General features: G+C 33.4%; 1 protein-coding gene across 5 annotated transcripts in view; it reads right to left on the reverse strand.

Annotated features, from left to right (window-relative positions):
* LOC141455982 (lachesin-like) overlaps window positions 1-13337 on the reverse strand; it is a 325735-nt gene that overhangs the window by 39094 nt on the left and 273304 nt on the right. For all 5 annotated transcript variants that reach the window (XR_012459551.1, XM_074131526.1, XM_074131525.1 and 2 more), the window contains one exon: window positions 145-264. Coding sequence is in view for 4 of the 5 variants with exons in the window: in XM_074131526.1 (XP_073987627.1) it covers window positions 145-264 (120 nt within the window). In the remaining variant the exon portion in view is untranslated. The remainder of the gene's footprint in view (window positions 1-144; window positions 265-13337) is intronic.

Here is a 13337-nt window from a genome sequence, read left to right on the forward strand (position 1 = left end):
AAGTAGAGAATGATGTATTTTTCATCTCAGTATTGTACAGCTTTATATAAATAAATTAATGAATTAATTATTATCGACTGTAATGGCATCTTAAGATTATATAAATCTTATAATCTAAATCTTGGCCAAAAAAAGGAAGCTTACCAGACTGTCTTGTCCAATAGTTGATTGCTTTCGGCGAAGCTTCCACCTGGCATTGTAATGTAACATCAGTACCACTTGGAGCTCCGACAAGTTGATTTGGTACTTGTATCAATGGATGAACTGGAAATAATAATTAATTCAAATTAAAGAAATACATATTTATTATTATTAATTCAAATTGTGACTAAACAAGAGATGAAAAGTAAACATTAGGGAAACAATTCGAGAGAGCCCAAATGAATAATGGAAACAAATGCAGCTATCTCTAACTTAGCATTTCGTTGCCGCATTTCGTGACAATTAGTGACGTGACTTAGTAAATCCATCATCTAACTATTACCACTCTTAGAATTTAAATAGTTAAATAGAGCAATTATTTTTCCAAACAAATTTGTTTTCTTTTGATAAAAAAATAAAAATCATTAGTCGGTAATTTCCTAAAAGGTTCAGTTTAAACCCAGCAATCAGTTCATCAAGAAAAAGTAAAATGTTAGAGAATCAAAGTTTAGAAAAAATTAAAATCAATAATCACTTTCAAGTTCACAAACATCGGAAATGATGCGTGATAATAGTTTTTATTAAAATAACGAAAACTTGTTTTGTTAAAGGATTTCAAAAATAATTAGGAAGAAATGTTAATGTTTATATGGTCATGAAGAAAAGAGCCCTTTTCCACAAAGTTATGAGTTGGAAATCGTACATCTTGTCATGAAATTTCTTTCTTTAGTAGTCAAAGAAATAAATGCCAATATTTGATTCTGAAATTATTTTTCCGCAAGCAATTTCTGCAGTCATTGGTGCTTGGAGCTTTCTACGGTGCATTGCCAGACTGTGTTCACTCCACTGATAGACAATACTGTACATCATAACCAGAAAATGAGTTGAAAGAAGCTCCTAGGAAGAGAAAATCTAATTGGCTTTTGGTTTCTTTCCTTATTAACGGGTTTACAATATTCATCATAAAAACGTTTAGAACTTTCATTTGCATTTCGTACAAAAAATTGTTCATTAACGTTTTTGTAGATATTTCAAATAAATCACTAAATAATTTATCAAAGGAGGTGTTTAAATAACAAAATTTCTGATGATACTATTAACACAAAATGAGTTTAAAAATCTCCAAAATTTTCGCGATAACATGACTGTAGGTTCAGAGGTAGATATGTGCAAATAAAGATGTTATATATATTTCTTTTCGATAACCCCAGAATTGGCAACCATAAGTTAGCAATATCAACACAAAAACCTCAAGCAGACCAAAAATTATTACAAACAAACAAAATCTAACTGAACAATCTAATAACTTCAATTACTTACGATGTTTAACACACCCGGGGTTATCGTTTCGTAGATAAAATAGAAACAGTTCAAAAGACTTTTATTAAAAAACTCTTCAGACTTCCCAAGAATATCCCAGATTATGTGATATACGAGGGTCGTTTGAAAAGTCCGTGCAAAAATAAAAACTACTTAATTTTTTGGGGTAAACCTTTTTTATTTTTCAACATAGTCTCCTTTTAGGCTTATACACTTCGTCCAACGCTGCTCTAGTTTGTATAAGGGTTGACAGTTGTATAAGGGTTGACCATCAAAAACTGCACGAAAAAGCGTAACGTTGAAAAACACCCAACTTTGACAATTTTTTTCTCTTTTTCTATAAAAGATAAAATTCCCAAATTTTCTTCATAATATAGGGCAAACCCTCCTTTATAATATTATTAGTTAAGTAAAAAGTACGTAGGTTAGTTAGGCCGCGGTGTGGATGAGTGTGTGTCTGTTTGTCGGTTAGGGCAGTGTGTTGGTAAATGATTAACTTGTAAGTTTAAGTATTATTTGGTAACTAATGTAAATAAACCAACTGCTATAGAAGTACTGTTTTATTGAAAGCCCTCGGCTCCGTAACCGCTAGCGTGGTTGGTTACACAAACCATATATTGTTGGAGGAAATTATATTTCGAAGATGTTTTCCACTTCTTGGGACGTTGTAGAACTCTTAAAATGATAAGATTGAGGTTCTTTGCTGCATAGTACTTATTGGAGGATGAAATGTTGGGTTATTTGAATGGCGCAAATTGGGCAGTGTTGGCTGGCTTTATAAGAGACACTCTCGCCTATCCTTCCTTTTTAGTTAGCCAATTCAATTATTAAATGGTATATGGGTTAATGAGGAAGTAAAATAAGAATATAATTTTAAACAGGAAAAATTCATTTACGTTTTTATTATTTACACTTTTTTATTGTTCACTGTTTTCAATTGAATTTAAATGATATATCTTCATACTTGTAATTAGCACTCCTGAAAGACAGCCAATGGCTATGTCAGTTATTACTTTTTGTAAAATATTCTTTTTCTTTGTAAATTATTAATGGATAAAATAAACAAGTTCATCTATCTATCTATCTATCTATCTATCTATCTATCTATCTATCTATCTATCTATCTATCTATCTATCTATCTATCTATCTATCTATCTATCTATCTATCTATCTATCTACATTTCTTTTCTTAACCCCTACACTTTAATATAAATGAATTATTTTTATTTAATGTTTAAAAGTAATAAATTAATTAGAACAAATATTTTTTTGTATCACTTAACACATCACATAAACATGAGGATATTATAAATTAAGCAAGACAGAGAGGTAAGTAGAGTTAAATTTATGTGTTGATAATTACCGGGAGGCTAATCAATACTGAAGACATCATGCAAAGTAAACTGCTTAACATTCAGTTATTCAAACAATACAAACGGGAAAAACCATCACGTACACTAACCATCCTAACGTATTCAGAAATAATCACCATAGATCAGCGTATTCCTTCATTTATTTTTCTTAATCATAGATTACTAGTTTAGAAAAAAAAAAAAACTATCCATGCTTATGTTGGATAGCATGCGGTATGTCCCAATAAAATGTCACATTAAAAATCGCTCTAACAGATTTGATGTACGTAGAAAAAGTTCTGATTTTGATAGATGGAATGTTTTCGCCGCTTGGTTTAAGAAACACTTCATCATTCCTCGCTTTAGAGGACAAACAACGAACATTCTAATCCAGGTATGTTCTCTCAGACTCCTGTAGGGTTCCTTGTTAGGCATAGAGGTTTTAAAAAGAAATCCCCACCTAAGTAACGTCATTTATCCCTCGCATTTATTTCAGACCGCTTGGGATATCAGATCAAGTTCAAGTTCTCTCTGGTCGGCTGGGTTGAACAGTTCAGGTTATTTCCCCCAAAAGGTCCGAATCGTTCCTAATTGCACAGATTGTAGGTATTATCCACCATTGAACTACAACGTAGATTTATTTCTGCTGAATAACATATAAACAGATTTAGGTTTATCTTTCTTTTTCTTTAAAATCATAAATTTCTTTCCAATATTCTTTTTCCCTTAAGCATAAATAATATAAAACCAATAAATATGATCATATTTAAATAGACATTAAAAATGTGGTTAGGACCTTACTGCAAGATAATAACTTGGATTTTATCTGTAATAGCACGCACATTTGTTGGTACAATAAATGCAATAAAAATTAAGCGCTACGACAGATAGAATAAAAGATATTAATAGATCTTTTTCACAAAGAATTTTTATGGCATCTAATAAATTCATCAAATACCTACGGAGGAAAAATTAGTAAAACTTCTAAACTACGATTAACCAATCAGAATAGAGAGTGTGGTAGAGTTTTAAAATACGGGCGGTTGGATCGGCCAATCAAAAGCTGGAACATAAATGGAGACCACGCCCTCAGTTAACACTTTGCAATAGTTGCTAGTTGAAATGAACAATCTTAATAAAACTTAATTTGTATTACTACTCACGTAATAATCCACCAATGTCGCTTGAGACGTTTGGCCAGAAAGTTGTCTTGTTAGAGATATAAACTGTAATCTTATGCTAAAACGACCCTTCTGAAAAGCATCTATAAAATATTTAGAATCATTATCAGCACTGTTCGCATTTCAGTTTTACATAAAATTCGTATTACGATTTCTGTGTTTTGCAGAATTGGATGGAAATTAAAAATGAAATTACAAATTAAAATATTGAATGGAAAAACTAGTGGTTTTGTTTGCTTAACATGAATAACTACGGTCAAAATGGTAACATTATAGAACATCCATAGAGGCGTAATTATTTAGTTCATCTAGGTGGCTGTTATTGACTATTCATTCGTTGCTAGCTAGAATTTTACTCAAAGACATACACTCTCGATTAGCTGATGAAACGCTGCAAAAAGATGTTATGGGTTTCATTGCTGTTCAAAAAGCTAACTCACAGTAAATCAAACAAATAATTTAACATAAATATGATTTAAATGGATTAGTGGGTTCCCAGTAAACTAATGATCAAATAGACCATTTTTGTTAACAAATTGGAAAATGAAATTGATTGTTTCTTCTGTAATAAAGTAGCTAGAATGAATGAGGGCCGTTATTAGAGGTCAGGAACAATGAAAGAATAGAACACAGCTTGGACAAGGAATGTTGTCCCCATAGGAACATAGTGAGTGGGTTTGCTAGTGGATAACAAGAAAATGGATCACTTTGTTAAAACCTAGTTTATTACAAAGATACTTTTTATACGCTTTGCAAACTGACGTTCAATTACATTCTACCGCCTTATATGTATTATAAAATTTGTAACTGTTGGTGTTAACGTCGGTAAGAGTTCAGTTTTCATTTTTAAAATTATTAAGAATAGAATAATTTAGCATACAAGTAGAAAGAATCTAATAAATTGTAAAGATAATAATCCAATTATTATTATTACTTTTTAAATATCCTTTTATTGAAATTTACACCTGTACTTACAGGGTACAATAAGTAAATGCGATAAGTGTAAATAAATAGCGTGGCAGACGTCAGAGTTGGGCAAAATTTTTAGTCGCGACTAATATTTATAGTCGTGACTAAAAATGTGATTAAAAATTTAGTCGCGACTAATTAGTCATGACTAATTCAATCGTGGTCACATTTAATCATGATTAAATTAGTCGTAAGCGCAAGTCGTAAGTCGTAGTCGACTAATGTTATTTAGTCGTGGCTCTTGTCACGACTAATCTGAATTAGTCACCAATTTTAGGACGACTAATCTCAATTAGTCGTCAATCATATGGCGACTAATCTGAATTAATCTTTAGTCGTGATATATTCCACGACTAAGACTAACCTTTAGTCGTTAGTCGTAATCGGTCTGTGACTAATTTAGTCATGAGATTAGTCGTTAGTCGTGATTGAAGTTTTGCCCAACTCTGGCAGACGTGAATGACGGTCATCCAGTGATGGCCGCCATTATTCACCCAGTTGGTCACGGGGCCAACGGCGCCTCAGCCCTCTTCGAGGATTGGAGGATAGCGTAGTTGAAGATAAGTTTGCAGCTAAAGGGTTGTGATGAAGTGAGAGTTTTTGGTGAAAATTGTTATATCGGATTTTGGCAAGTTCGGAGATGAGTGGGAATTTGGAGATCTGTATGTATTGTGTGATTGTTAACACAGAATGGAGCGTCTACAATGCGGCGGAGTATTTTGGATTGGGAGTGTTTGCAGTCTATTGATGTTGGATTTTTTAGCTGTTCCGTAAATTTCGAGTCCATAAGTCCATATTGGTGTGAGAAGAGCTGTATAGAGTCGTCGTTTGTTCTGTAGTGAGAGTTTTGAGCGTTTGTCAAGTAGTCCAATCCAACTTAATCTAATTTAAATTTACTTCTAACTTCAAAATTAAATTCAGAACAAAATGTTTGCTAGTTTTAGTGGACTAAGGTTCATTGTAATAAAAAAGACTAATTTGAGTGAAGTGTTTAAATAAAAATAGCAAAAAATAAAAAAAAAATAAATGTAAATTTAATGGTGAATATTTATGCGCACCCATAACTTGATAATTTTTTATGCAAGAAAATGAAAAGTTTACAAGGAAATCTGTTTACACCCCTTCAGCATCATTCTGCCCTTCTAATCGATATCTTTACATCGATATATTCAACTGTTTATACTTTCTTTTTCTACTGAATGCCATAATTAAGAATAACGTAGTCGCGATTTGTGTGCACCTGCTCGACATTAATCCTGCTCTCGGTCCCTAAAAGTTTCCGTCTTCTTTCTCATTCTCCGCCCTTATGGTTTTATGTTTCGACAACTGAAAACTGAGTCAAAATTATATTTTTTATGTGTTATGGACTGTACTCCACCTTAGTTTTATTTGCTTATGAAGAATATAAAACTTTACTTTTTACATTTGTGTATTTTATTGTGTACAAGTTGGACAACATCCTAAAGTGAAATAGTAATTTTATGACCCGAGATCATTATTTTAAATATCTCGGGTTAGTATTTTTGTTACTATAATGTAGTTAAGCATTTGTTGTCACTGGCAACAGAGCATATCTCATTGCAGACTTTTATCGTTATAACACTGTCCACTACCTCTCAAGATCAGCGTCTTGTCTTGGTCAAATGTATTCTAGTTGAAATTGAAATTATTCCTTGTTGCTTTATTGGCGCATCGAGAGGAATATATTTCTATTAGAACTATATATTAATTATGTCTCGATGATTGGCATTGATACATTTCTTTATTGTTGAATACTATTTATTTATTTTTATGACGGCTTTTTTAAGGTTTGTGGAAATTAAAGCACTCCCTAACAATAATTAGCGAACAATGATTTTAGCTAATATATTTTTTGGCCGACGATGCGTTATAATATAAAGAAATCGTAAAAATTATAAAAATAAGGTGGCATGATTAAGGTTGAGTAACGATTAAGGCAAAGTATCTGAAATATTCTAATTGATCTTAAGAGGTAGCGTAACTATGCGAGCTGAGTAACGAAAATACATCTGTGAAAAATATGCTTAGGGTGTTTTTCTGCTGAAATCTCTCTATCTACTATGTGAGTGAGAGGGAGCTCAATTTTTCTCTCTGTCTCTAAGATATCTAGGCTCTTCAATCGTCAGACATTGTCATCTGTAGGAGATCCTATCAGAAGGCCATTGGTGGCTCAAATGCTTTTTGGTTGTTGTTAGTAACAATTAGAAGCAGTTCATCACATTACTTTAATAAATATTAATAAGAATAATAATAATAATAATAATAAGGGAAGGGATTAGCTATGCGGTTAGCATACTGGACTCCCACGCGGAGGTCCCGGGTTCGAATCCAGCAGCTCACCCTCAGATTTTCTCTTCCTAGGAGCTTCTTACAGCTCACTGTCCGGTGATGGACAGTGTTGTCTGTAACGAGAGAACACTGTCCGGAGGCCGGCAGTGCACTGGAAAAAGCTCCGGGCGCTAATAACCTCAGCTGTTGATGCGCAAAAAAAAAAAAAAAAAAAATAATAATAATAATAATAATAATGGAGGGAAGGGTTTAGCTATGCGGTTAGCGTACTGGACTCCCACGCGGAGGTCCCGGGTTCAAATCCAGCTGCTGACTCTTAGATTTTCTCTTCCTAGGAGCTTCTTACAGCTCACTGACCGGTGATGGATAGGGTTGTCTGTTACGAGAGAACACTTTCCGGAGGCCGGCAGTGCACTGAAAAAATCTCCGGACGCCAATAACCTCAGTTGATGACGCGCCTTAAATCATATGTATAAAATAATATAACAATTTTTTTTAAGACAATTTTTCGGTAAGAAAGGCATGTGGGTACCTCCGCCCCCACATAATTAAAAAGAAGAAAACTTATCGATAAAAATTGTATTTCATTTAGAAATTTAAAAGACATAAAAGTCCAAACAAATTGATTGCAATAGAATTATACTACTTAAGAAACCCTAAGATCAATACTCATATTGAACACTAATAATAATAATTGTTGGCAGGTGTCAATTATGGACTGGGAAGAGATGATTTGTGGTCCATAATTCAATGGCTAACAGCCTCACACTGTTTACGTGTTGATGTGTTAAGTGAGAAATTGAGGCATGAGGCGTACCATCTAGCGTGGCGTGCGTATGTGTCAAAGGGGATCTCCCTAGTTGTGGCTCTTGCTTCGACTATTCATGCACAATAATGGAGATCGCGTGTTCATTACTAGCATCCCTTAACTTATACTATCATCCATTTACAGCCAGTGTTCGCTGGAAACCTATATACACCTACTTTAAATTTAGCCATAATGCATTATGCAGATATTTATATAGAAATTATACATTTGTTTATAGATAAATTATATTTGTTAATGGTAATTAATTCGTAAATATGACATATATGGAAAATGTGGCAAACACCATGCTCTGACTATTTATCCTAAAGCAGTGTACAAATAAAATTAAATTAATAAGTCGAATGACAAGCATGCGCTTCAACTTATGCATTTATAATAAGGCAGCCCTATGATTGGATTAATTTAGTTCAGGAAGTCTCCGATTGTCATATATTAGGAGGTCATACAATGAGCACAACTGAACTTTAAACTAACTTTATTTATATGAAGATTGATACATTAATAAAATGTCGAGTGAGGAGGAACACTATACTAAGACACACATATGAAATATATTTCATCGATTTATTCGAGTTGGTCGAAATAAATCATTTACAACCAAGCGTAAAGGCGATTATGTGCAAGAATGCTTGGATAATATGATACCGTAATAATATTACATTACTTCTGCTTATATCCAATCTTTTCTCTCATTCAGATTCTCAGATCCTGGCATTTTCTCTATACCAAAACATCTATAACCTCCAGGATGGTTAAAAAAAAAAAACGAATTATAAACAGAAAAATTGACACATACTTTATAACGTTGTTTTTTTCTAAAAGCTCAAACTTCGCCAGGTATTTGTGCACAAATCTAACCCAAGAAAATAAACAAATTGGGCTTATCTATGAATTATAAAACAAAAACTGTGTACATGACTACTTCGGGAAAAATCTAGTGGAAATCTTAGAGAATAAAATAAAAAATTTAAATAATTTTAGGCAATTACTTCAATTTTGGAATTAGAGAGAGAGGTACAAGGAAAGAAGTGACATAGAAAGTCATTGTAGCTCAATCCGATACTTTGGAACAGTAATATAATAATTATTACTAATAAATAATAAAGTAGAGGAGAAGGTGGTAATTTGGGACGGGGTTGGAATTTGGGACATTTTTTGTGAAACCAGTAGTGCTATCTGTTAGTGTTTGGTGCCTTACTACTCTTTGGGGTAGGCTTTATCTGCTGCAGAAGGCAGCGCGTCAATCGAGTGGCAGCTTTGTCCAAGAGAGGACCGTGTTGATTTTGTCAATGCTAAAAAGTTTTCTTAAGGTTAACTTTCCTCTGCTTTTGGTTAAAACCGAGGAAAGTTAGGATAATTTCCTTTAGACATTAAAAATGTAGAAAGTTGAGAGTTTTAAATGCCAGTATTATGGATTTCAAGTATGAATGTGTATTTATGAATGAAATATGAGTGTAAAATATAGTTTTGTGGTATATCTAAGGCTTATTTTTACAGTTCATGGAGAAACGAGAACATTAACTATAATTATTATGTGTGTCCCATATTACCACCACACTTTCTGAAATAAAAATTAAGCGCTACGACAGACTTTTTAAGTATAACTCCAGACTAGTTGCTATGATCCACTCAGGACTCCAAATATACTCGTACAAAGACAAATAATATATGTCAATGATTTTACTTCAGAGTAGATTTTAAATTCTGTAATGTTCAAAAAATGCAAGGTAAAAATAGACTGTCCCATATTACCACATTCTCATCTAATAATAAGTAAAAATAAGTAATTATCAACATAATTCCATTATACTGCATACAACTACAACGTGGATTCCATGACGCCAAGAGAAACCTATAGGATTTCTGGAGATGGTCTTTAAAAAATCGCTCTTGAAAACAAAAGAAGAAATACGACTGCGGAAATGAAGAAGAGCAGTTTCTCTAGGACAGGATCTAGTGAACATCTTTCCTCTAAATTCAACTTTAAATCTGTGCTTCCGCAGACTTGCTACATCCGTTTTATTTCAATTAAAAGAGTTGCGACATTGAATTACTTCGAGAAAATGGTTTCTAATGTTTGCATTTTCTCAAAAGATTTATTTAATTTATTTGTGTAATTAAAATCGGTACTTTTCCGTTAGCCGGGCGCAAATGTCGCCAATTGTGAACCAAACGCGAGCCAAGTCAACGGAAAAAAGTCGAAAACGTTCAACTATAAACAAATATTAATTAATAGTAAGCAAAACAAGTTCAACTATAAACAAATATTAATGAATTGTAAAGAAAACAGTTTTACCTAATACTGTTTTACGCTTGCGCCCGGCTAACGGAAAAGTACCTTAAAATCTTAAGACTTATCTAGTAACTGATAAGAAAAAGCCTTAAATAAGACCAACAATCATACAAAATCGGAATGTCCGAAATGAGCATACAAAATAACAAGAATCAAAGTCCAGAAAAACTTCACAAAAACTGAGTTTTGTAATAAACATCATAAGTTACCAAAATCTAACTTAGAGCAATAAGTTCACCCAAACTTTCACTAAAAATAATAATAATAATTTAAATATACTAATGTAAACGTAAACATAGAAAAAATGAAACTAGAAAAATATTTTTTTGGCAAATTTCCAGATAAATAATTGCAACTGGATGAAAGATAAACTTTCTTATTTTTAATGTAGATATATTACTCTAGAAAGGGTTTGTTTTGAAAACTGTAAATTGTCGACACATAGTCACTTTTTAGGTACTTTTCTATATACCTGGTTGCTTAATGGAAAATAAGTTTAAAAAAGAAACAATTTAATTGGTGCGAATGATAGTTGGAATTACATATTACATAATATATTATATTCAACTTTTATGTAAACTCCGATAGGTTGCACATGTTGAAAATACCTACTTTTATACCGTATAAAGAAATAGAAGCAAGACTTGAAGCGCCGGTAGCTGCACCCTGATGCATCCACTCTACATGCTTTGACTCACTCTGTTATTACCAAAAGTCCAGACAGTTTTGAGCAACAGTCTCTCGTTTACCGTTATTCCGTTTTCCGTCTAATCTTATCAATTCTTCCTTTATAAATATAAAATTATAGGTACGTCAACATCGGAAGTCATTGCTTGGAAGTCGTAGCTGTTTTTCACTGCACTGTCGACCTCTGAACGGTGAAATGTAAGAAGCTTCTAGAAAGAGAACATTTAAGAGTCGGCAACAGGATTCTAACCCGGGATATCCTCTTAATTCAATAAACTAATCACTGAGCTAATCCCCTTTGGATCCCACTCTTCTTTATTCACCTCTTTTTTTCGACTGAAAAAGCAAGAACAGCCGGATTGAACACTTAATAAATTGAGAAGCAATATATCTAGTAGGCACGTGTACATTGATACCGATGTCTAGATTAATTTCTTCTTTTTTGCGTGTTCAATTTTGATAGGATCACTTTGTCCCTTGTTCGGTTTTCGCTAGCAAAATGATGCGATTGGATAATTATTTGCTTCTACAACTATATAAAAGACATTTTCTTAATAGTTTCAAAACAACTGCAGCAAGAGAGAGCGTTTTACACAACAACTCATTCACGCACATAACTTGCAGGATATATTAAGCTATAATTAACTTAGTCTAAACAATAAGAAAGTCTAAGAAAAAGACTATCCTTTTTAACGGGAAGAGAGCAAGAAAAACAACACCAAGGACTTCTCCAGAAGAGGAAATTCTGAGCAGGAATGAACAGGAAAGTGAAGTTAAAGAAGATGACTAAGGAAAAAGTTTGCTCTTTTTTTTTGTTTTAAAAAAGAAGGAAGAAGAAGACAAAATAATAAGAAAGTTTTTTACCTGAACAACACTAATTATAAGGGAAGAAAGTTAGACAAGGGAGTATTTTATTCTCACATTACAATTATAGTTAGTTTTAATATATACCTTCTTAAACACTGCATTAATTAACAACCGTTTTAAATTTTATAGATAATTGTTTTATAATTATTTATTTGAAACATCATTCAGACATTACTTAAATTACGATAAACTCATTCGCTTGATACAAGAGATGTTAGTAGATATAAAGTGGGGATCCTGGCGCAGGGCAAATGAGCCAGGCCCCCCAGCCGCCTCCGGTTTGCGTTATCCTCACCCCTCTCCCTAAGTATTGTGCAGCTGGTCCCCCTCTACCCCCCGACCCACAACTCTTCCAGAGCAAATGAGCCAGTGAGAAATAAAAAATTATTTTTACCTGGTGGATCCCCACTTTATATCTACTCTTCGATGGAGAAGTTGGGGGTTGTGAGAGGGGGTGGGGTAGAGGGGGACTACCTGCATAATGTTTAGGGAGAGGGGTAAGGATAACGCAAACCGGAGGCGGCTGGGGGGCCTGGCTCATTTGCCGTGCGCCAGGATCCCCACTTTATATCTACCGATGTTCAATTGTGAGCCGATTTAATCCTAACTTTCTGAATGTTGTGTAAGTATACAATTACCTCAATATTTAAGCAACTTAAACAAGAAAAATTAAAACTGTTATTAAAAATGAGCGAAGACTTGAGTTTTGAGGCAATGAGGAGCAAATGGTTCAGCAATTGCTCCGATAGAAGGATCTGGCAATCATTGTATCGAGCAGGTAATCAAAAGTACACACCTGAATGAATAAATAAAAGCTGTTAAGGCATTAAGAACACTAAGACGATATGACGATATACGAGTATATGCGTAAATGTCCTAATGGACAGAAATTGAAACTCTGGTATTCATTTGTACTTCTATTGAAGCTAATTCGCAATATTAAATAGCCACAACTTTGCTACGTTTTCAGCTTCAATAAACTAAATTAGAAATTACAGAGAAGCTCAGTCCTCTATTAGAACATCAATGTTTTCAGTTTTTAGAGCAACCTGAAGTTTGTGAAACTTGGGCGAGCTGGCGTGGACATTCTTTTTTTGCCTGGAGCCAGCAACTTCACGAAAACGTTTGCATCAGAGAAATGAAGAAACGTTAGAGAAGATTTAAGACTGGGTTCGAGCGTTTAAGTATTGATTTTAGAAAAAAAAAAAAATTTAAAGAGACGTCACTCAAGAACAGTGGAAAATATGAAGTTGGCCAATATGTCATTGAACTCCATTTTAGATGTACTACACACAAGTAGGCCTTTTGGACAATACTTACTGGTTCACCCTGTAAAGGGAGATTATTTGCAAATATTATGCCGTTTGTTCCGTTTCATAATGAATCA

Source organism: Rhodnius prolixus, unplaced genomic scaffold (genome assembly GCF_049639745.1).
Source record: "Rhodnius prolixus isolate KJV_2025 unplaced genomic scaffold, Rpr scaffold_4, whole genome shotgun sequence".
In the NCBI taxonomy this organism is placed as follows: domain Eukaryota; kingdom Metazoa; phylum Arthropoda; class Insecta; order Hemiptera; family Reduviidae; genus Rhodnius; species Rhodnius prolixus.